General features: G+C 43.3%; 1 protein-coding gene across 1 annotated transcript; it reads right to left on the reverse strand.

Annotated features, from left to right (window-relative positions):
* Positions 1-380: 380 nt before the first annotated feature.
* nckap1l (NCK associated protein 1 like) lies at positions 381-22,505 on the reverse strand. Its single transcript, XM_079747963.1, has 31 exons — positions 22,339-22,505; positions 21,421-21,531; positions 20,979-21,071; positions 20,532-20,588; positions 19,738-19,880; positions 19,279-19,369; positions 18,607-18,744; positions 16,924-16,972; positions 16,273-16,429; positions 15,802-15,858; positions 15,597-15,693; positions 15,299-15,408; positions 14,787-14,919; positions 14,488-14,569; positions 14,267-14,325; positions 13,817-13,962; positions 13,500-13,632; positions 12,619-12,738; positions 12,149-12,288; positions 10,374-10,505; positions 7,944-8,162; positions 7,624-7,754; positions 5,928-6,025; positions 5,597-5,690; positions 5,231-5,313; positions 4,326-4,406; positions 3,378-3,471; positions 2,898-3,014; positions 1,401-1,510; positions 1,084-1,173; positions 381-986 (listed from the first exon to the last, which is right to left on the reverse strand). Exons 1-31 carry the CDS (start codon positions 22,426-22,428, stop codon positions 870-872), a joined length of 3,372 nt encoding a protein of 1,123 aa, XP_079604089.1. The 5' UTR covers positions 22,429-22,505; the 3' UTR covers positions 381-869.
* Between the last annotated feature and the right edge of the window lie 1,453 nt (positions 22,506-23,958).

Here is a 23,958-nt window from a genome sequence, read left to right on the forward strand (position 1 = left end):
CTGGTCCCATAATAGTCCCTCTGCATGCATGGCCTCCACACACACACACAGACAGACGTGCAGAGACGCACACACACACACACACGCACACACACGCGCCATGTGTGCCTGTGCACTTCCTCTCCTACATCTAAACACTCACACAGCCAGACACACAAACACACCAGCACTGACAATGACTACAACCCTTAGCGCCTGGTTGCCACACTGGAGATGAGTGTGTGTGTGTGTGTGTGTGTGTGTGTGTGTGTGTGTGTGTGTGTGTGTGTGTGTGAGGTTCACCACGGGGCAGCGAGCGAGGAACACATCCTGCTTCCAGGTGCTACAGTGCACTGAAATCAAGACACCTGATCGGCAGGGGAAGATTGGCAAGAAGGAAAAAGGTTGAAGAAGCAGACTTTTTTATTTAAAATAAAATATAACACAAAATGGAGATGTTGACAAAGCATGTTGATGGCGGTTTAAAGATTTAGAAAGAGAATAGTTAAATAAACCAATTGAAGGGCGCCCCAGTGGCTCACCGGGTTGAGTGTGTACCATATAGGCTCAGTCCTGAACGCAGTGACCCGGGTTCACATCCTTCCCGCAGTCATTTGCTGCATGTCCTCTACTCTATCTCCCATACCTTCCTCTATATCTCACTATTTATAAAGCATAAGATTTAAAAAAAAAATCTTTAAAATAAACCGATTGCATCCACTTTTTGGGCATGCTGTTCCCACCACCGTATTGACAGTTATGCCCTGTGTGAAACACCTCTGCGTTATGCGACATCAAAATGGGACTTTCCCTTTGTAAGAAAATATCTGAAAGTAAGAAAGCGTTACATGTTCAGCCGAAGCTCTTTCCTGTTCTCCGACGGAGGCTCTTCAGCCCAGGGTGACGATGCAGGACTTGTAGACCGATCTGTAGGCGTTACGCAGCAGGACGTATGGGAAGCATCCCTCCAGCGTGTCCTGGCTCAGGAAGGGAGACTGCTCCACTATCTATAATGGGAGGTGGGTGCGTGTTACATATTATAAGAAGATACATATTAGTGTGCGTCGCACCAAGAAACAATGGGCGAGTCAGAGGCAAGTCTACCATGTGTAGGAGCAGACAGACGGAGTCACGGTTTTTGCTCTCGACTCGTTCAACGGTTTGTCCCAGCTGAAGCAGGGTGGAAGAAGCCAGCTATGGACAAGTTAGAAAAATCGGATTACTTACAAAATCCAAAAAGGACCAATCAGAACAGTTTATATATTTATTATTTCACACAGTGCCTATCAAATGTCATGAGTAACACTCAAATCACTCATCAGTAAAATAGTTCCTCACGTGGGTTTCCTGCTACTCAGCAATAACACTAAGTAGACATGCTAACCTCAAGCATATGTATGACTTACTCAGTTAAAACTTACCAAAAGGAACTCTTCGAGCTGCTGCTCTATGTTCTTGCCCTGGATAGTGAACATGGAGGCAGCTAGCTGGTTGACAGCAACGGCCAAACAGTGGATGTTGTTGTTGTGACCTAGCAAAACACAAAATGGGTGCATTGGGATGTGCAAAGGTTTGGGGATGTTTAAATCGAGTCGGTTTGTATTGCTCATAATCTAAGTAACAAAGGGCTTCACATGTCCACATTAATGACCGTGCTTATCAACCCGGTAGGGCAATAGGGCAAAATGTCATGGAAGTCAAAAAGAGAACCTAGTGAAACAGGAAACCACTGACGAGCCAAGGACAGGTTCAAATGTTTGGGGTTGAAGGGTGTTGTTGTGAGGAAGATTAGAGTCCTTCGATAAATGAACCGAAACATTAAACAGGAAACACACTATTTCCTCCTGCTCAAATGAGTCTTTTCAGACAGGGCAATGGAAAATACAGAGAGACTCAGTTAGCCCAGACACATGCCACCCTCTTCTTATGATAGAGATCTCTCCTTTTCGGTGCTTTTACGGTTTGGGATCCTGGGTCCCTGAGTCCAGGCTCCGAGCCAAGCAATTATAGGTCAACCTAGCCCAAACCAATTGTATCAACGCACGTCAGCCAGAGGGACCTGTAAACAACGGCCCCACCGCCGAAACATGTTTCTCATTACTCTGACCTGCTCATTCGCCGCCATCGTCACCGGCAACCACGCAAAGACAATGCCCTCGGTGGGTCCATGTTCGAACGACCTGCTTCGCTTTTGTCGGAGACGGGGTTCACAGTTTGTGGGTCCACAGTTTGTGGGTCCCAGTGGGTGAGAGGACCTCACAGAGTCAAAGTTGCGTTGCCGCTGGCGCTTACATACACACAGTAATTGTGAATAGGCAAGCATGATTTACAAGACGCAATGATGAGTGTTGCAAGCTTCATGTGGGCCGCTGAGCCAGGTCCCTGGAGGTAGGTGACAGATCCGGCCTGATGTTAAAGGTGATTCAGGAACGATTCTTTAATGGCAATAAAATGAGTGTAATTTGTTGGAAAAGCCCAAGCCATCCGTAAGCAATTAGTGAGTGAAATGCTCTGTGAGAACGTCCGTTCAGGTTGACTGCACGCCTGCATCTGCATGAGACCATTAGAACACTCCTGGCTCATTTCTAACCAATCAGGAGATCTCTTCCCTGGTTGCGTCGGGGAATCCATTTAGGCTGTCAATCACAGGTGCCTGACTGCAACACTTGTCAAAGGCCTTGCTCTCTTCTTCCCCATTTTGCTCTCTCTCTTTATGGCTTTCAAATCTCGCCTTTGTCATTATGAATATCTCAAATAAAAACAGAAGAAGGTATAATTTAAATATAGACTAACTATTGTGCGGGACAGGGTTTCCTTTCCTGGAATATTTTTAAATCGACGGATACATTGATTGAATTAAATACATATTCTGGTATATTTCCAGAATATAAATAGATATTTTTACAGACACTGCTTACCGCCATTTGCTTTATTGTAAAAAGAGTTGGGGTCCAAGGCCAGGGAAGGCAGGGACACAGCGATGTAGACCAGCAGCAGACAGGTCAGCTTATACTCCTCATCCACCGAGGTCTTATCTGGACGATTCGTTAAATACAAGGCACTTCAATACTCATTGAATACGGGTTTGTAACACTGAAGGAATTTCACTATAAATGGGTTGATTACAAATAATTCAGCGCAGAAAATGTTTATAATCTGCTAATTCCATTTGCTATTTTGTAATTTTCAGACACTTATTTTATCCAAAGCAACTTATAGTTCATTCAGATGCAAGTTATTGATACCAGTACATTTCGGCTGGGAGCAACTACACAATCCTGCCCCTCCTGTGTTCACAGATTTATTTCCAAGATGTGTCTGTGCTAATACACACCTTCGATCGAAGTATGAATGCACAAAATATGTTAATGATCTAGCCGTCCTTAACTGTGGCGTACCTGTGCGCATACTGGCAATAGCCGAGACAAGAGCGGGGTCAATATCACAGGTGAACCCGGCAGCTGAGGCCAACTCAAACACATTCAGAGACACCTGCAAGACAAAAGCATTGGAGAGCAGCACATTAAGAACCGCTCCATATTGATAGATACACAGTATATAAGACGGGACTATTGAGAAACTGAATGACAATGACAACCTGCCCTGAAAAGCTGGCCACAAACAAAGAAAACAAAAAAAATATTTATGAGAACGACTAGCATGGTTTTGAGTCCCCATGAATTGACACAGAGCTAGACAACTATTGCACCGACGCCTGTGGTTTTGTCTGCAGAGCTGCAGATGTGTTCCATGTTTCTCTCACACATGCATGGTCCTGGGCTGGTGGAGGTGGAGTGGGTTAGGGGTCGGGGTGCTGGTGGCTACAGGGGGTTGGGGTTGTGTGGGTTGATGGGGGGGAGGGGGGGTGCTAGTGACGTCTTTGGGGGTTATTCTGGCTCAGCCTGCAGCCAGCAGCTGTCATGCCTCAGTCTTCTGGGAGGCCAGCAGGCGCAGGCAGGCCCAGGGGGAGAGCTCACTGTTAACACTGACACACAGCGCTGCCAGGAAACACTGAGACTTCCCCGTCACTTCTGTCGTCCAAAGGTTGATACCAATCGATCTCCCGTCCATCCACCCAAAACGATTTATATCGATTTGTTCCAACGCTAATGATCAATATCTAATCAAAAGTTTATTTTGTAAACAAAATAACTATACGTTTGTTGAAATGATAATAACCAAAATCAAAGATAAAAAGTTAATGGAATGAGAACAAAAACTTTATGAATGAAACATGGAACTATTTAGTTTGATCTCTTTGTAGCTGCTTGAAGTAGAAGCGTTGGTTCCCGGCTGTGCTGTCCCTGGTGTGGTGTTTATGTGTGAGCATGTGTTGGGTCAGGTACCTTCATGTCGGTCTCGGGGGAGACGAAGTCCCTCAGGGACTCAATGGGGCCCATGAGATAAGGACAGTGCTTATGCAGGACCTGCACACACAACACAAGACACAACTCAATGACACTCGCTATACTATAATATTCAATGTGGGGACTCAGATGTCCTTCTATTAAAAAGTTGCTGTGGGTAGGATTTAAGAACGGTTTATTTAGTATCATTTTTTAGAAATGTCATAGCCATCAGTCAGCTATAAGTGAGGGAAATGTGCGTAGAGAATATCTGTGCTGGTTTACTGTGCGCTTGCCTCACACATCCTGCCTCTGCACAATTGATTTTAGATTTTGGTTTTTCCCTTTGATTGGTTATGGTTATCCATCTTGTACAGGGCATTAGCAGAGACCAACCACAGGTGCTTGAACACAACACTTTTTAATGACGGAGAAACGTAGAGAGGGGGAAGATAGAGAGGGTGTTTTTTTAGGTTTGTTTATTTTCCAATACTTCTGCTCTCTTTCTTTACCACCCTCAAATATGACCAACCACAGCTTTTTTTTTAATCTTTGTTCCAATGTAAGCAAAACAGGATGTTTATGCAATGACGTAAACTTTTATTCACACGTATATTTTCCTACAACATAGTTGCAATGGAAGTCAAACGACGGCCAAATAATTTAGCAGTTGTTAATCAGGTTAATTTCCTCAAAGATACATATTGCCTTATTAGTTTGAGCGTGATTAGTCATACCCATCTACCAGATATCCTTAATTGATGGAGGATTTAACATCACATTTTGTTTTGTCAATTTAAATTCAACATTGCTTCATAGTTATATCTTCATTTGATTATAATTGTTGATACTGTGGACACAAAAATACATGACCCTCATCATGTGAGCCTGTTGAAAAAACTTACGTCATTCAGGCAGTCTTGTGCCATTGCTTTGAAGGACAGGATGACCCCTATGATGGTCATCCTCTTTAGGACATTCTCCCCGCCTAAAAGGGGGAGAGAAAGAGAGAGAGAGCACAACGTGAGAAATGGTGATAGACCTGATTATTAGGGATATAGCAGTAAAATCCTGGGACTTTCAATGTGGGACCCTTTTCGTGTATATACCATTGAAAGGTCAACGCATGTCATTGGCACAAACAGGAAGAGTGAACCACATTCAAAGTCCCAAGAACTCTCTTCCTGTTTTGATCAATTAAGTGCCAAGACCTTAGCAGGCCCCCTTTCTAGTCTGAGACCTCGTCCCTGACCTCCAGTCACCTCTCTCACCTGTTAGTTTGTTTTTGAGATTAGCCATGTCCTCTGGGTGGTCGTAGTGGTTCCTCATCTGTACCAGGACGTCCATGTTCTCCACCACCAGTTTCTAAAGCAGCAGGAGAACAGTGCAGAGATACCGCTGTGTGTCTGGATTAATTTTCCTGTGATCTACTCTTGGAAGGCGAACTCGCTACATGTAAGAATTGGATCATATTGTTGTGACTTAAATGCCCTTATAATATTTTTTGTGTTTCACTGTCCTAAAAAAATAGGATAGTGAAAGGTATGATAATTCCAAGCGTTTTCACTTAAATTATAACCAAACTCATTCAATGTTTCCTACCTTCAGCTCACTGATTTGGGAGGTGATGTGCCACATGAGGTTTTCACTCATGTACTTGAGACCATAGGGTCCAATCAGCTGAGCCAGGGACTGGAGCTCTGGTTACACACACAACATGGAGGAAGACCACAATGAGGAGGCAAAAATAATCTATACACACAGAGACCAAGGTTGTGAGGACAATAAGTACTTGTCCAATGTTTGACAATTGTTTTACTCAAAGAAACCAGGGAACTCAGTGTTACTCAAAGAATAAATACAAATAGGTAAAGCTGTTGTGCAATTCATATCACATTTCCCTATTGGGAGAACCGTCATTTGTGTTAAAACTGAAGCAAGCACACACAGAGCAGAAAACTCCAGTATGGACCCTTCAGGGTTTGTTGCTGCTAAAACCACAGCGTGCAAAAGGAGTGAATCACTGTGGAGGACCGGAGAACATCTTAATATTATGGACTATATATAAACAACCATGACGACAGTTGGTGGGTGTCTACGGAGGTGGAGTGGTCTCCAAGGTATCAGCAAACCTTTGTATAAATGGGTATGTTCAAAGGCGTTTGGGAGCTGAGCTTTTGTGTACTTGTTGTGTATGTGTGTGTGTGGGAAGGTGTACGATTATACTTGCTTTCTGTGTGTCTCCGTGTGTGTGTATGGGAAGGTATTAGATTAAACCTGCTCTGTGTGTGAGTGTGAGTGAGTGAGTGAGTGAGTGAGTGAGTGAGTGAGTGAGTGAGTGAGTGAGTGAGTGAGTGAGTGAGTGAGTGAGTGAGTGAGTGAGTGAGTGAGTGAGTGAGTGAGTGAGTGAGTGAGTGAGTGAGTGAGTGAGTGAGTGAGTGAGTGAGTGAGTGAGTGAGTGAGTGAGTGAGTGAGTGAGTGAGTGAGTGAGTGAGTGAGTGTGTGTGTGTGTGTGTGTGTGTGTTTGAAGTCATTTGCCCCGCGAGGTAAGAGTGGAGGAGCTGGGTTGTGGAGGAGGTTTAAGAGATGGAGAGGTAGGCTGAATGTGGTGGGAGGAGGAGTTACGGGAGACGTGAAGCAACGCCCCCGCAATAATGAAGTCATAATGTTTATACGTAAGGTTTGGCTCCCTCCGGCCCACAACTAACACTAAATGTGTAGTACTAACACTGCATAGGTAGTACTAATAATGCATGAGCAGCACTAACACTGTATATGTGGCAGTAGAGACTCATGGTGATTCGTGTGTGAGTTTAGAGAAGACATTTCCTTCAAGATGCCAAGCACACAAGTTCTGAGGTATTGATATTGTTAGCATAACTGTATTGACATTAGTCAATTAACAACATTAAACATTTTGTCATGCTTTTTCCGCTCTAAGTCTAAATAACTGTGAATTGACTTCCTAATTCTTACCGACTTCTAACAACTGCCATAAACATTTTAAATATTTGAAACAATTGAACAAATGTCTGGTGAAATCAATTCAAGGATACATATTTAAACAACGACTTGGCTGGAAGATCATTCCACTCTGGCAAGTAAAAAGTCAAAAGTGCATTTTGGACCAACAGTTATGCGTATTCACCAAGCAATAACACCAAGCAATAACACTAAAGAAACTCAAGTGTGTCCGAGGTTCAGCAATTGGAACATAGGAGAAGCTGTTGATGGTGTGTTACAATGACTCATTGACATCCTGTATCGCACCTAATGGAGACAGGTTGGCAGGTCTAACCTGAGATGTCTGAGAACTCGTCGGCCCTGAAGCTCAGCTCACTGTCAGAGGGTTGGTTGATGAAGCACTGCATGGTGGGAGAGTGGGCGATGAGGGAACCGCTGGCATGTCGCAAAAGGCTCTCCAGGTACCTGTAGATAAAACACACAATGTACATACATACGCAAACACACACATGCATTTGATATGTGCTACATTTATGTGTGTTATCTTCCTCAACCTATTCCCCTGCTGCGTGAATATATCAAAGAGCAGTCACGCACACACGTGCGCGACTGCTGACATGCACTGCCTGACATGCACACCCCACACACACCCACCAGTTTGTGTAGAGGCTGGTGATGGTCTTGTTGCCCTGGGAGTCCAGAGGCTGGGTCTGCTGCAGCAGGATACTCTTCACCAGCCTGGAGACGTCCATGTTCATGTAACCGGAAATGGTGTGCAGGCTGGCCGTGTAGGAGTGCACCGCCGCCAGCAGGTCTGAGGGCCGGGTGATCTCCTGGCTGGGCTGGCTGTTGTTGGCCATTTTCACAATGATCCTGCAGAGAGAGAGAGAGAGAGAGAGAGAGAGAGAGAGAGAGAGAGAGAGACACAGGGGAGGGGGGAGAGAGAGAGAGAGAGAGAGAGAGAGAGAGAGAGAGAGAGAGACGGGGGGAGGGAGAGAGAGAGAGAGAGAGAGAGAGAGAGAGAGACAGAGGGAGGGAGAGAGAGAGACAGAGTGAGGGAGAGACAGAGAGAGAGAGAGGGGGGGGGGGAGGGAGAGAGAGAGAGAGAGCGAGGGAGGGAGGGAGAGAGGAGAGAGAGAGACAGAGTGATGGAGGGAGGGAGAGAGAGAGACAGAGTGATGGAGAGAGAGAGAGGGAGACAAAGAGAGGGAGAGAGAGAGAGAGAGAAAGTGAGGCTACGTAAAATGGACTTGACTTGTGCATTGGTAATCAGCACGGGAGACAGAGGCAATGTACGCGGAAAGAGATTTGAACCTTCTGGTTTTAATTGAGGGACATTTTGGCCTACTTTGTTGAGAAGGTTACATATGACTACACAAGCTACCCAGGTGGAAATTTATTTAATGGCTCTTTTATTCACCGCCAGCAGTGAGGAGGCTCGTCTGGATCATACAAAGTAGATCATAATAATAATAAATATGGGACCAGTGAATTGACCTTGTCATCTCAAGCTGACTGACGTCATCCATTTTATTTATTTTTTTCTCCTCTTTCTCTCTGTGTCCCTTCCCTTTGACTTCATGCATCAGGGACGTCTCCCCTTGTGCTTCGACCCTTTCACTCTCACTGTTCTATCTCTCTCTGAAATCTTCCATTTCCTGGCCACCCATCACTACTACTCTCTCACTGACCTAGCCTCGTGAGACCCTCCTGATCTCGCGGGTTCACGTTCTGTTTCTCTCTGCATTTCAGTCTCGAGCCCAAAGCCTCTTCTCCAGCCGTATAAAGGATGGGACCCATCAGCGCTGGGGGCGGGGAGCTTTAGTTCACGACCAAGAAGGAGCGCCTCGGTCTACCGAATAAAAAAGAAACACGCCCAAGAAAAGTGTAGCCATCGATAGTGCAAGACCGGTTTACATGAAATAGACAGAAGAAATGTGCAAGGAAGGATTTTCGCAGCAGAATATCTTTATGCATCACTTCCGACGGATCCGGCCAGAGCAACAAGAGCACACGATGTGAGGCACCTGTTCGTTTAATCTGAATGGCGTGAAGTTTTCGGAACACAACACGTTCATTCACGTTCTACCTCGCAAATCAATTGCTGGCCGAGACGAGGCCATTCATTGCAAAACACAAACTTATATCTGCATGGCCTCACGAGGCCACCACTTCCCCTCTCTCGCCTTCCTCTTTCTCCTCGACTGCATACAGCCTCCTCAGACCCAGTCCGATACAATACAGGACAGAGCGAGTTTGATGGGAACAGTTACAGTGCCTTGCTGTTGTGCCACCCATGAGGTTCTGCATTTTAGAGTGACAGATGATATAACCATCGGCGGGGACGCTAAACAGACGCTATATGCAGACGAACAGGAAGTGGTCTCGGTACAAAGAACCTCCTCCCAATCTAAATAGTTCCCGGTGTTGAGAGAACACAGGGGCAGACAGTGGTGAAGCCCTTTCATAGAGTCTAAGTGGTTTGAACATGACCCACGTAGACAAATTGGCTACAAGATGTCTCAGGGAAGAGATGGCAAGGGTGAAAAGAGAATTCATGGATGCAGCGGAACAGTACAGATTAAAAGTACGGAGAGGTGCAGCCTGTGCTTCGTAATCACATCTCTCCCCGACTGCATTTCAATGCTCAGAGATCAGGGTATCCTGCGGTTTAGTGTGGGTTTATTGGGTGGTTCTGAAACCTGTTTTATCTGGCCTTCCATTTGGGCAATGCCCCCCCACCTACACCCATTCACACTGTTCTTGTAAAAAAAAAGACAACATGCAAAACTCCCCTTCAACTGAAATGTGTAAACCCCTATCTCATTTAAGTGATTGAAAGAATAGCAGAACAGCAAATCCTAAAATGGTTTCCTCAATGTATTACAGAAAAGCTATTAAAAGTTGCACTCAGTCACCTTGCAGAGCAAAGCGCTAATTCTTAATTTTTTCAGACTATAATTCATAGTCGCCTTGATGCGGGGTTTGTACGCGGACAGTCTGCACAAGCCATGGCATTTATAGACGTGCCTTTCCCTTTGAGAAGCGCTAAGAACTGAGGGACGGCGTGCATGTGTGGCTCACTCAGAGAGTCGTGATTCCAGATGAGAGAGGAGGAACTCTGCGGGATTGATGATGTGGTCGGAGACGATGAAGTCACTGCAGAGATCGTACGACGAGCACAGCTCCGTCAGGGTCAGATGCATCTTGTCCATGCTGAGAAGGACAGAGAGACAAAGCGAGAGACAGAGAGAGGGAGAGAGAGAGAGAGAGAGAGAGAGAGAGGAAGAGATGGGCAGAGAGAGAGAGAGAGAGGGGTTGGGCGCGGGATACTGCCCTTGAGAAACTTTGAAAGGAATATTTTAAAGAGGACTGCATTGTGGATTTGTTTCTCTCAGAATAGTAACCTCCCAGAGATAGTGTTCTTTAATAGAGGCCATGTCCACAGTAAAGGCAAAATGGGAGGAAGATTTAGGGAAGAATGATACCTCTTTAGGGATTAGTTTTGATGTAATGGCAATAAAGCTGTTTCTATATAAAGGTCATTGATGTACTGTATAACAACCATTGGGAAAACATTACTCTAGTGCTGGTGGTTGTTATGGACAGGGTTTTTTTGGCATTGAAACAATACAATGATGGGACAACTGCTTTGGACAATTTTTAAGACCAAATGTTATTATTATCACTACAGTAACTACAACAAAACACTACATTTGGATTGGCCACCACTAGTAGCACAGCATATAAAAGGTTATAATTATAAGATGAGATTAAAATGAAAGCACAGGCCTACATTTGACTTTGACATAACTCTTTTGTCATTATTATCAACATTAGTGTTAGTTAATTGTCAACTAAAAAAGATCCTGAATTGAAGATTTTACTACATTACACATTCAATTCGTTCTGCTAGTAGTGCTCTGTACTATAGTGTTTATCATTGACCGCTTTTAAACTGGTCTCACAGAGCTTGTGCGAAAAGGTAACCACTACCATGTCCTGTAACTATAGGGAGTGGTACAAGGTGTCCTGTAACTATAGTGAGTGGTACAAGGTGTCCTGTAACTATAGGGAGTGGTACAAGGTGTCCTGTAACCATAGTGAGTGGTACAAGGTATCCTGTAACTATAGGTAGTGGTACAAGGTGTCCTGTAACTATAGTGAGTGGTACAAGGTGTCCTGTAACTATAGGGAGTGGTACAAGGTGTCCTGTAACTATAGTGAGTGGTACAAGGTATCCTGTAACTATAGGGAGTGGTACAAGGTGTCCTGTAACTATAGGGAGTGGTACAAGGTGTCCTGTAACCATAGTGAGTGGTACAAGGTATCCTGTAACTATAGTTAGTGGTACAAGGTGTCCTGTAACTATAGTGAGTGGTACAAGGTGTCCTGTAGCTATAGGGAGTGGTACAAGGTGTCCTGTAACTATAGGGAGTGGTACAAGGTGTCCTGTAACTATAGGGAGTGGTACAAGGTGTCCTGTAACTATAGGGAGTGGTACAAGGTGTCCTGTAACTATAGGGAGTGGTACAAGGTGTCCTGTAACTATAGTGAGTGGTACAAGGTGTCCTGTAACTATAGGGAGTGGTACAAGGTGTCCTGTAACTATAGGGAGTGGTACAAGGTGTCCTGTAACTATAGGGAGTGGTACAAGGTGTCCTGTAACTATAGGGAGTGGTACAAGGTGTCCTGTAACTATAGTGAGTGGTACAAGGTGTCCTGTAACTATAGGGAGTGGTACAAGGTGTCCTGTAACTATAGTGAGTGGTACAAGGTGTCCTGTAACTATAGGGAGTGGTACAAGGTGTCCTGTAACTATAGGGAGTGGTACAAGGTGCAGAAGCGGCCCCACTGACTTGGTTACCACGGCGCGGTCCTTCCGGACGCTCTCCACCCCCGGCTTCTCCATCTCCACCTCTCCTTTCTTAGGCACGGGCTTCTTCAGCTTCTTATTATGGGCTGTGCTGATGGTCTTCGCACTGTTTTTAGGCAGCAACTAATGGGTTGTCAAGTGAACCGTGCAAGAGGGCCATGTGAGTGAGTCAGAACAACAGTGAAAACACAAGAGTGACAGAGAGCAATGGGGAGAGATCGAGAGGGAGGGTTTTGCACGGGATACAGAAAAAGGAATAAACAGATTAAAAATGATGATAATAATACCATAGTTGTCATATGATAAGAATTCAACATTTGGCAGGATTTTTTCAAACGTATTTTGACCCAGATATACTGTCACCCAGAAGCTGCAACGAGTGTGATTAGGAAACTGGCTATGGTGTTTGCATCCAAATGATTGCATTTTAGGCCTGCTACACAGGGGACTCACCTGCTCATTGAGGTTGCATTGCTCAGCACATATGTCCAAGACAACATTGGCCGTCAGCCTTGCTATTTGCTGCATGGAGCTTACACACAGACGCAGGCTTTTGCTCTGAATGCCTTCCATCTAGACACATACAAACACACAGTCAAGCACACAAACACACACACAGACACACACTCACACACACACACAAACACACACACACACACACACACACGTACACACGTGCATGACACACACCAATGAATATTGTTATTTTCTACCAATAATGCTTTTTTTGAATAATTGCATTTTGTAGTGACAGTTGCAATTTCCTGTCTATCTGTGTCATATTTTTCATATAGCTGTCTGGAGTTTTTTTGGAGGATATTAAATCAAATATATAAATATATAACACATAAAATATACATAGAAACACTTCTACATTTTAAGGGTCATCTTAAAATTTCGAGAAGACTTTTCATTAAGGAACAACATTTATCATAAAAGTGTCAATATAATTACCATAGTTCATAAAAGTATCCCTTTACCATCTAGCATTATACATTTGTGCCTGAAACCTACCACCCCAGCTCAGCCCCTTAGTTATGAGTATATTAATATACCATACCCCACCTCATGGGTTTTTCCACCATGTAAACTAACAGCTCACATACATGAACAAAAGATCTTAGAATATAAACAGTCCTAATTAATGTGCAATGCACCTCAGACACGTGTTTATGTCAAACTAAAATAAGTGCCCCTGGTACATGGCAGGGGTTTCTAAACACATAAATATGCTATAAACCATGCAGCCATAGCTGATGTGGTTGTACAGTGATCTGCTCTGTGGTTGGCCTTGAGTAAAAGGGAGGTCATTGTGTTGGCATCTCAGCACTGACCTCTTCTGGACAGAGTGGATGCGCACAGCAGATGAAGTCAGAACAGATGTATGGAAAGGCCATGATGTATCTCTTCACGCTGGGCTCCTCGCTGCTCTGTTGGAACATCTTCTCGAACACCCGGGGGTGGAAACTAGTAGAAAACAATGAGACGAGGTGAAGCGTGAGGTCTGATCTTAGGCCCACAAGAACATTGATTGGCTGTTGTCTTTGCACTTTGATTCTTCCATTTTTCTTTCTGGGACTACCCTATGCTGTGCTGCCCCCTTGGCCAGGTTTTACCTCCCTGAATTTAAAACGAGAGAAAGAGCTCTAACCAGAGTACAGAGAGCTCGGAGGTCTCCAGCAGCAGGTCCTCCATGTTGTCCACCAGCCTGGTGTGGAACTGGATGGTGTTCATCACCTTGGCCAGGTCGGGGTATTCCTTTAAAGGCAGGGGGGCCTTGTTCACGCTGCAGTAGGCCTAGCTCAGGGGATCAACAACAGCTTTAGGCCTTTAGCCCACAATACAATTAAACAACAGCGGCCAACATGAATACAAATAAAATTACATCTGCTCAATAACTTCCGTTGGAATGGCTAGTTAATTCAGAGGGAATGTAATGTCAAACATTTTTATAACGTATGATGTCTGTACAAGACGCTGTGTGTGTTTCTTTAACCCCTTCGTGTGCCTCCCAACAGAGTGGGAGAGCGTAATAGTCAGTTTTAGATTTAACACTGTGGTCAATAGTGGGCTTTTGATTTTGCATGCTTTCGCAGAATACCTGTAATCTCAGCCAATCCAGTCGAAGCGCTCTGAAGTCAAATACCTCTTTGTTTTGCACTGTTGAACAACAATACAACAATATAATAAGACAGTAGAGTCTATTTTTTATGGAACAATATTACGTTTGAATTTTTGTTTGTATCTGGTATGGATGTGAACAGGGATGTGGACCCCTGATGGTGTTGATTGAATAGGTGTTTGTCTGGGGTGGTGAGTCACCTTGTTTGATGGAGAGGGCAGACAGAGTGGAGACAAATGAACTTGTCAGGATTGACTCCTCCTCGGGGCAGACATACATGTTCTTCACGTGGTCAACGAACAGGAAATCAATAAACAGATAAGGCTTGGATTCATGACTCATTTTTGGAACTAAGGCTAGTTCAATACATAATACCTTTCATTATTCATGTTCTGTTACTGCACGTTCTGCTGGGAAATGACAACTACCACTCATTATGTGGTGACTCAAGTGGCCTTGATTTCCTTGAGGTAAGCATGCACGCAAGCACACACAGTACCTGTATGGTGTCATTGAGTACCAGGGCATCAAACTGGGCCAGGTACTGGACGTGGTAGCGTTGAATGACGTAGCTGTGCTTGACCACCAGAGCTTTGAGCTTCACCATGTAGTAGAGCAGCTCTGCCATCTTGCTGAAAGAGGACAAACATAATGGATGATGAGCCAGCCATTCGCTCGGTGCCTTAGTCTCCCTCACATGCCAGACTACTCCTTCAGCTATCGCCACTGACGATCTCTTGAGTGTTTGGGTGACGATTTAGCATAAAGCTTCTGATTTCATCCAAGATTAAATTCTACTTGTTGCTTCCTTGTTTTCTATAAGCGTTTGTGTGGGAATATAAAGTGGACTTGTTTTACTTTTTTGTATTTGTATATACTTAAACATTTTAAATGAATAAATTAGTTCATGTTCATCATGTTCATGTTACGTTCAAATATTCATGGGACTACTGGAATCCTTGGTATATAATCACCAGATGGAGCTCTGTTTCATCTCCAGCTGAAACCTACTTGTCAACATAGTCTTCGGGAGTCTTGGTCTTGGGTATATTCTCAGAGTGTCTTACGAGCCAAAGAACCTCGTCACGGGTAAATGCCAGCGCCATGAAGACATACAGGGCCTTTCGGGAATTAACGAGCGGAAAGAATGAGGAGGAGTTGTGGAGACATTGGGAATGATAATGCTCAGTATGCTCAGTCAACAGAATCTCCACAACAGGTTTTGAATGACAGCTAGATATATTCATAATGAACCACTTGGATGTATCTTGGGCAAGTGATGCCATGCGATAGTGAAGAGGGACGTCACCTTGGGTCCGAGCAGTCCTGGTTCATCCTCCAGGACATTGAATAACTCTTTCAAAGCCCCACGAAGGAACCCTCTCCTCTCCCTGTGCAGGGCCCCACTGAAAATAGCATAGGGAAAAGAGGCATTTGGTTTGCTTCATTCCAATTAATTTCAATACCCAACATTATAGTTTGCAGAGAAGTCCTCACGTTGTAGCTGTGCTTACTTGTTTTGAATGGCATGCTCCCTGCATTCCTTGATATCTGCGATTCGTTTTCCATACCTGAGCACACACATCACAATTTTTAAAAATCCTCTCAAACTCATTCAGGTATATCGCCAGAAATACATGGATTAGGATATATTGAAAACTATTAAAGAAAAAATTGCCAATTGAGCTGTAATGGATCAGTATTTGCAGAATAATTAAAGAGTTAGTATAAATAGTATAATAATTAAATCTTTATTATATGATATATTGTAATGCTTAATGATTCTATTATATATATATATATAGATTTGTGATGATTATATAATTACGATCAAGTCTAGTATCCTTGTATTTAAATTGCGGATCCCGATAAAGGGTATAAATTGCCATCCCCGTATAGGGTTCCAATACGTTGACGGACTCTCCGTCCATCCTTCATATCATCTGCTGTTCCAGCGCCAGACAATCGGCGGTGACACTACACACCCTTTGAGGCTGTCGAATACCTCCTCCGAGACCTTGTGGATGTTGAGCGCCTCGTCCCGAGTGAGCATGAGGTACAGGCCGCTCCGCAGGGCCGCCTTCCACAGCTCCAGGGAGGGCTGGTGGGAGTTCACACTGCTGGGGCACAGCAGGAAGCTGACTGCAACACAGGAAGGACACACACAATCAATGACGCGCAGGCGGTGCCGGAGGCTTCAAAGGCCCAAGGCACACAAGTCCCAGTGTGAATGTAGCAGGGGGGACATCGGGCGCGTCGTATGGGACTCTGTGGGTCTATTTTGGATGCGTTCATTGAAAGCGTTATGTTGATATTCCAAGACAGAGTCCCCTGCTTTGCCTCAAGCGTGAAAAGTAGGCCTATTGAAAATATAATATATTCCCGCATAAATTCCAGACCCTTGTTTTATGCAGGATTATGCATCGAGTGCTCTATGTACTGCAGCACTATCATATTCAGAGTATATGCAGTTGATTTGAGGGTTATTTCGATTTATATATATATATATATTTACGATATATACATACATTTAATAAGCACTTAAAGGACTGCTCTAAAATGGAATGTAGAGTTGAATCAGTTTCACTCAAAACAGAAATGATATAGATATGATATTGTGGAAAGTCAATACTCACTGACGATCCAGCGTTCCATTACCTCCATTGAAAGGTATTCACACGCCACCTGTGGTGAACATTTACTTATTTACTTTTTGCTTTTAGTGCAGAGCCAAGATGATAAACATATTGATGTGTTTCTATTGCTACAGTTAGAATAGGTAATTTGAGGTACAACTGTCTTTATTTATGCACACAGCTGCTAAGGCAGTGTTTCTACGTTAACTAATTGCAATTCTTAATTCACACTGCAGTTAGAGCACCATCTTTGGCTGAAAATAGTCAGTGCAGTTACTGATTCTGATTTTCCCAAATATGTTCCAGATGACACCCTTTGCTTCAACCAGTAACACGTGGCTTGTGACTCTTTAAAGGAAAAACCAAATCATAAACCACTTGTTTTAAATTATAAGGGATGGTATTGGGTGACATAGTAGTTCTATGGATAGTTCCTGATCCACATCTCGCTATAAATCAACAAGGTCTTAAAAATGTAGGACAAGATGTAAATATGGTCTTAAATCAGGGGACCAACTCCATGCATAAAATAGGCACGTGCACATTGTTGAGGGGGCCAGAACACCGGCCCCGTTGCTCCTTGATGTCCAAAGTGCCCCTTTGTGAAGGTCTGCCTCGATGCCTGGGGCACATATGCAAGAGGAACGTTTCACAAGTTATAATAAATAATAAAATGCCTCAGCCCCGCCGGTACAACTCCATCCTAGGGGGAATAAGAATGGGCCCCAACTTTGAGCCCCTGCATTCCGTCCATGCACAGCCCTGATGAGTAGCAGTAGCGCACGTTCGTGCACGTGAATTGTTGCGGTTGTTGCACGAGCGAGCATGACGGAGTGAGCACAAAAAGCAGAGCCGAGTGAGAATATGGGGGAATAGCATGGGACAACAGATTAAGAGATTGGACAGGTATAGTTGTCATATCTGGATACATTAGTGCAAGTGGTACGACCGTGTGATCCGCAGTTATCTTATATTTGAGATGTGGCGTTCTCGATGTTTCGACCGTTTATGTCATGACACAAATACCGATGACGCACACCCAACAGACGCAAGATGCTGACCAATCCAACAATTGGTTGAGGTTGATGGTCGCACCCTCTTTCTATTTTGGGCTGTATTTATTTTGACAAATGTTTCGGCATAGAGTCTTTGTATGGGGTGGCAGCCCAGGGCTGACCACAGCAGAGGAGAAAGAAACTTTTATCTAAGGCTGTAGCACAAAAATGAAAGGAGACGATTTATTTGACAATTTTTTCATGTAGTAAAATCGCAATAGATTAGTAGTAGTAGTAGTAGTAGTAGTAGTAGTAGTGCTGTGAAGAGTAATCACATTAAATTACCTGAGATAATCATACTTATAGGCTATATAAAATAGTTTTACCCTTTTGCTTTGTCCCAGAATGTGACGTACGTACTCCTGGGATTTAAAAGCCAGCCTTTTTGTCTATTTCACTACATATATCAAATCTCTGACTCAAAAGCATGTTATTGCATGAGATACCTTTACTTTTATTACTGGCCGTTTTTGGTGACCAGGTCATGTCCATCAGACGATGGCATCAGAGGGTTTCGTTCTACATTACAGTTGGGGCGGGACCTAGCTCATACAGGGCGTTTGGTTTCTTTTTAACACAAAATCAGAGGGATCAGAGGGGCAGGGCAACCGAGGAGGGTTCCACTCACAGTGTCGCAGCGGGCGGGGTCCAACATGGTGGCTGGGGCGCTGAGCAGGCTGAGGAGCTGGGCCCTCCGCCACTGGTCAGCGGGCAGGTTCCTGCGGGGGTACACCATCTGCAGAGACAGCACCGCTGACGTCACCAGCTGCCAGGGACACAGAGAGACACGGAGAGATAACATTATGTCACTTCAGGAACACACCAGAAAGGCAACGGACGGATTCATCGAGTGACAGATCACTGGATATATCCAGGAAAACAGTGAAGGAAAGAAAGAAGGGAAAAAGGAAAGGAAGAAATAAGAAGGAAGATAGTAGAAGGAAAGAAAAGGTAACAAAAAGGTTTTTCTCAGACTAGTAAGATCATAGAGAGAGAGAGAGAGAGAGAGAGAGAGGTGATGTCCACAATGATTGGCTTTTTTTAAATGTATCTTTTATTTTATTCCATTGAGTTCAATTCAGGTCAGCTAAATAATTGACAAGGGAGACCTTGCAGCTAGAAGTTAAAGTATAGCAAACATAACTTACGACATAAGGACACGTTTGAAGACTTAAAAAGGTAAAAACTTAACCAATACTCAAACACTCAATATCTGAAAGCAACAGCAACTAAAGGAGACCTTCAGTGTAATGGAGGACACAGTCGAAGCAGAGGAAGAACAGTAGAAGTGGAGGAATACCCGTGTATGAGGTCCAAAGTCTTCAAGGAGCTTCTTCCAAGGCTGCTCGTACTCTATGAGCATCTGGCTGAGCCGCGGGTAGGACGAATCACTGCACAGTTCAGCAGAAAAACACACCATCAGCTCAGACTCAAATGAACACGGAAGGAGGAATAGATAAACAAATGAAAGCCTAAGAAGAAGAAGAAGAAGGGTGGATAGACTTAAAGACAGCTTGGACATTTGGGATCCTGTCGTTTGAAAACCAAAAACACTGCAACCTTTCACTACCTGTTCCCATTCACATGTGATGACCGATAAGCATCTTCTAGGGGAGAGTTGCCATGTTGCAATAAGCATAATTGGGCTCATAATTGAAATACCAACCTACCAACCTAACAAACTTCACTACTTATTTACAACTTTACTTACTACCGATTACAGGGTTAGGATGAGGATAAGCAGTGGTTGTCGCCTTACCAAGTGCCGTTGGTCATCTCATAGGCACAGTTGTACATGCCCACCAGTGCCTTCTTGTCGTCCAGGCGAGAGAGCATGATGATGACAGAGGTGTATGTGATGATCAGGTCCAGGTAGCTCTTGGTTAGGTCAAAGTTGATGGACTGGAGACAACAAGGAACATTGAAAAGTCATTAAGGTGATTCCATTTCTTTTAAGTTTCTAAAGCTAAAAAAACTATATATAAGTTCCCAACACAACCAACGAAAAAATGTGCATAATAAATAGGCTAGCATGGTGAGGTGATGCAGTAATTCCAGTTGAGTAATTCCTTCAAAAATATACTGTATATTAATTGAAATATACAATACAAACAATCAGTGCAATACAAATAAAGGGAAATTGTCAATGTGTTAAAAAGGGACCTATGGTTTCTAACAACTAACACTATGTTTCTTCCCGATGCCTCAGCACGTATATGAATATATTTAATATAGATATGAGGTTTTCCTCTTCATCATGCTATATAATGGCAAGGGAGTTGTACACCACACGGATATGCTGATGATAACAAGGGGCACTTAGTGCAGATCAGAGGCACCTCTCCCAGGTGTAAATGAACCTAACACCATGCATGACCGTCTCATGCATGGTGTTAAGTTCATGCCTCAAGAAACAATGCCTCAAGAGAAGATGAGATAATACTTGACACGTCAGTCCTTAAAGAGTAATGACGTGTCAAGTACATCTTTCTCCTGGCACACTCCGTGAGGAGATTTGTTCTACAAGGAGCAAAGCAGCCCACCAGCACTTACTATGTCCAAGAAGCACTGGCAGGCATCTATTGTGTTGAGTAACTCATAGACGTGGTCCTGGAAGGGAAGATTTTAGGTTTCAATAAGAAACAATGCAAACAGAACAAACAAGCCTTGACACAACTTTAAATCAGCATGCGGATTATCAATCCCAGTTGTCATCTTGTATTCATGGTCATAAAAAACACTGTACATTGTCATATACCTCTAATCAGTGTCACAAGTCCAATCAATTTAGATGATTCCCAATCTCACAGCTTTTAAGAGATGCTTTGACCTGCTGCAACTTCAATTAAAGAATTTAAAATGGATGTGGTAATAAATGAACACAGCAACTGAAATGTTCCTTTTGTGCCAAAAGTCATTATTTTCCTACACTAGAAAATGCCACTCTATATGCAAATTATTTGAGAGAGCGAGAGAGGGAAACAAATCGAGAATATTCACCCTGAATTCCATGACATCCAGGAAGGAATCGTAATAACTGGAAGCAGCTGCGATGACTTCAGCCTTCTGTCTCTGGATGCTGGTGAGATGTTGCTGTGGTAAACAGTTACGACAACACATGTTACCTGGGTACATGCCTCCAGATGCCACATTTGCATAGTTAGTTATTTGGCAGATGGTCTGGCTAGGAGTTGCAAGCATGGGCTCCTTTACAAAGTCATTAAGTAGCAGGAGTATCGCTTGGACTTTGAATCGGTATTGTCAAGTGTGAGTGCTGAAGGTGTGAACATGAGCATGTTTATTCAATTGTCAGCCAGTGTCAGTGTTGTGAAATGTGATGAAGACATTAATTGCACTGCACCATAACACAAAGCAAACAGACTGTAAACAGATGTGTATGTTTAAAAAAAAAAAAGATATACAAATATGAAACTATACTCACGTTGTTTCCCCTGAAGTCAACATTGGGGAATTTCTTGTTAATGTACTTGACTGCAGGGTCCATGATTTTGTCTGTCAGGAGTGACGGCCGCAGCTTAGGGTCTGAACATATCTGGTACAGTGGGCAGCGGAGCAAGGGGTGTCAGTCAGAAGAACGGTCTCCTTTTTTGAGCGCTAATTAACAAGTACAATGCTTCAGGACAAGGTGTGTGTAGCTCGGAGATCTCACCATGACATGTAAAAAAATCATGGAAAGTAAAAAATGTATTGAAATAATTACATTTTCCCACAGACCCCATAATATATTGTGTCTGGGCCTGCATTTATAAATACCTAAGCAATACCAATCTCAATAGAAAGCATTTCAACTTGTGTTAATGAACGTTTCGCTTCTGAAATAAGTGATGGCATGACAACGATAGGTTATAAGTGTCAGGGCGCCAGACAGTGTTCAGAACTCAAGGCGACAGGCAGCTCAAACTGACTTCCTGTACACTGTTTCCTCCTCTGTGGTCGACATAGTACAGAAGCAGAAAGAGGAAGAAGTATGCATAATGTTGACAAGAAACTCCAGTATCATTACCATATACATCATACTTTCAAAGTACAACTATTCCATTCCATATTAGTGCTCACCATCACTAATGAAGAAAGGGGGTTTAGCTACTCTGCAGCGTTTTGTTTACTAGACAATTGCATTGATAGTTTTGGTGTTTGTTTATTGATTGATCAACATTTAGATACAGTTTTGTTGGGTTAGGCCTTTTAACGTCTTCCATAGTATTTAAATGAAACTGCCCAGCAGTTTTTCTCATAATCCACAAAAAGGACAGGCCCTGCACGTGACACACCATCCAGTTCCTCATTTTCTATCTCTGTTGCCGTTTGTGAAACGAAAGCTCTCCAACAGCCCGCTTACCTTCTTGATGTAGTTCACTCGTATCAGCACGCCATTCCCTCTCTCGTTGAGAATGGTGAGTTTCTCAGCTAGTTTCTGTTGGTAGGCCATGGCGTCGGACAGGTAGTGCCCCCCTTCTCTCTCTCTCCGTCAGGAGCCTTGACCTCCAAGACCTGATTCAACGAGAGCTGTCGTCATGGAGAACAACGAGTGGCAGCCCCGCCCCGTCTCTGGGTCACATGAGAGGATGTTTGGGGTGGAGTTTTTTTTGGTTTGAGTTTGAGTCAAGTTTATTATTTGCTTATAATTGTGCGCTATTTAATTTTCCTTTTGTATCAATTAAGTTACCAGTCCAAACTCCCATATCTTTTGTAGAATTTTAAAGAACAATATTATAAAAGGCTATTGAAAGCTACCGTTGTGACGCAAGTTGTTGTGTTCATAATTTCTATCTTTAAGTTATTGCAACACAGTATACATAATATAATAAAAAACACACACATTTATCTTTTCTGTTTTGTCATATTTATTGTTAAAAGGGTGTTCCGTGTGTATGTGTGTGTGTGTGTGTGTGTGTGTGTGTGTGTGTGTGTGTGTGTGTGTGTGTGTGTGTGTGTGTGTGTGTGTGCGTGTGTGTGTGTGTGCGTGTGTGTGTGTGTGGTAGAGACCAGTCTGATGGAGGCCTCACCAGGAAGCCCAGTATCACTAAACTCAACAAAGAACAGCTCTTTTGGTATTGTGTGCCACCTCAAATCCAACCCTTGAGCCTGCATCAACCAAGCATATGGATACTCTTGTTAAACGTCTGGTGAGTCAAATGTAGTTGGCCACTAGTGGTGCAGTTGCAGATCGCAGAACTGAATCCCCCCTCCCCAACCACTCCATGTCCAACCACTACCACATACAGGCCACCACTAGTGGCCTGTATTGTGTACTAGACTGTATAGTGTACCAGAGATGGAAATTAACTTTTTTGCCCACCAGCCACTGTGGCAGGTAGATTTTAAAATCTACCAGGCACTCATCTTTTTTACCAGCCACTTTTTATACACTATATATTTTTTAAACATATGCATACATTTTAAACAATATAATAGTAACACTAGATAAGAAAAGTGTTCTTCATACACATCATTTTTTCCATCAGAAGTGATTTTTACTGTAAGTAGGCGCTACCAAGGAACTGAATTGAAAATGTTACACTCTTAACGCATATGATAAACAATACACAGGTATCTGCCATGTTAAGTCATGTTTATTTCAAAGGTGTTACGATGACAAGTTTGGGGATAATTCATCTATACAAAGTATTTTCAATAAAAAACAAATTGACATATTAACAACAAAACAACATGCATGGCTACACCATCATAAGTCAATTGGAACATTTGTATTTTCAGTGCACTGGCCTTTTAATTTCTTCAATTCAACCAGATGTATAATGAAATCTGCCCCTATAATGCAACAGATGTATCCTGTCGGTATAGGAAGACTCATACTCTGCCTATGCATTCGAAATTAAACTTTTGAAAACAGACCATGAAGAAACAATGACTTAATAAGTGCAAGACACATTGAAAAACGTCAGAATACATTAAACTATATGTATATATAGGAACTCGTTAGCGTATCTGTTTGTGT

Source organism: Pollachius pollachius (assembly GCF_949987615.1).
Source record: "Pollachius pollachius genome assembly, chromosome: 12".
Taxonomy (NCBI): Eukaryota; Metazoa; Chordata; class Actinopteri; order Gadiformes; family Gadidae; genus Pollachius; species Pollachius pollachius.

Coding starts and splice junctions, on each gene's coding strand:
- nckap1l (XM_079747963.1), bottom strand. CDS start 22,428: ATGGCCTACCAACAGAAACTAGCTGAGAAACTCACCATTCTCAACGAG. Junction 15,409..15,596: donor CAGGACTGCTCGGACCCAAG/GTGACGTCCCTC, acceptor AATTCCCGAAAG/GCCCTGTATGTCTTCATGGC. Junction 14,326..14,487: donor TGCCCTCTCCATCAAACAAG/GTGACTCACCAC, acceptor GTTGTTCAACAG/TGCAAAACAAAGAGGTATTT.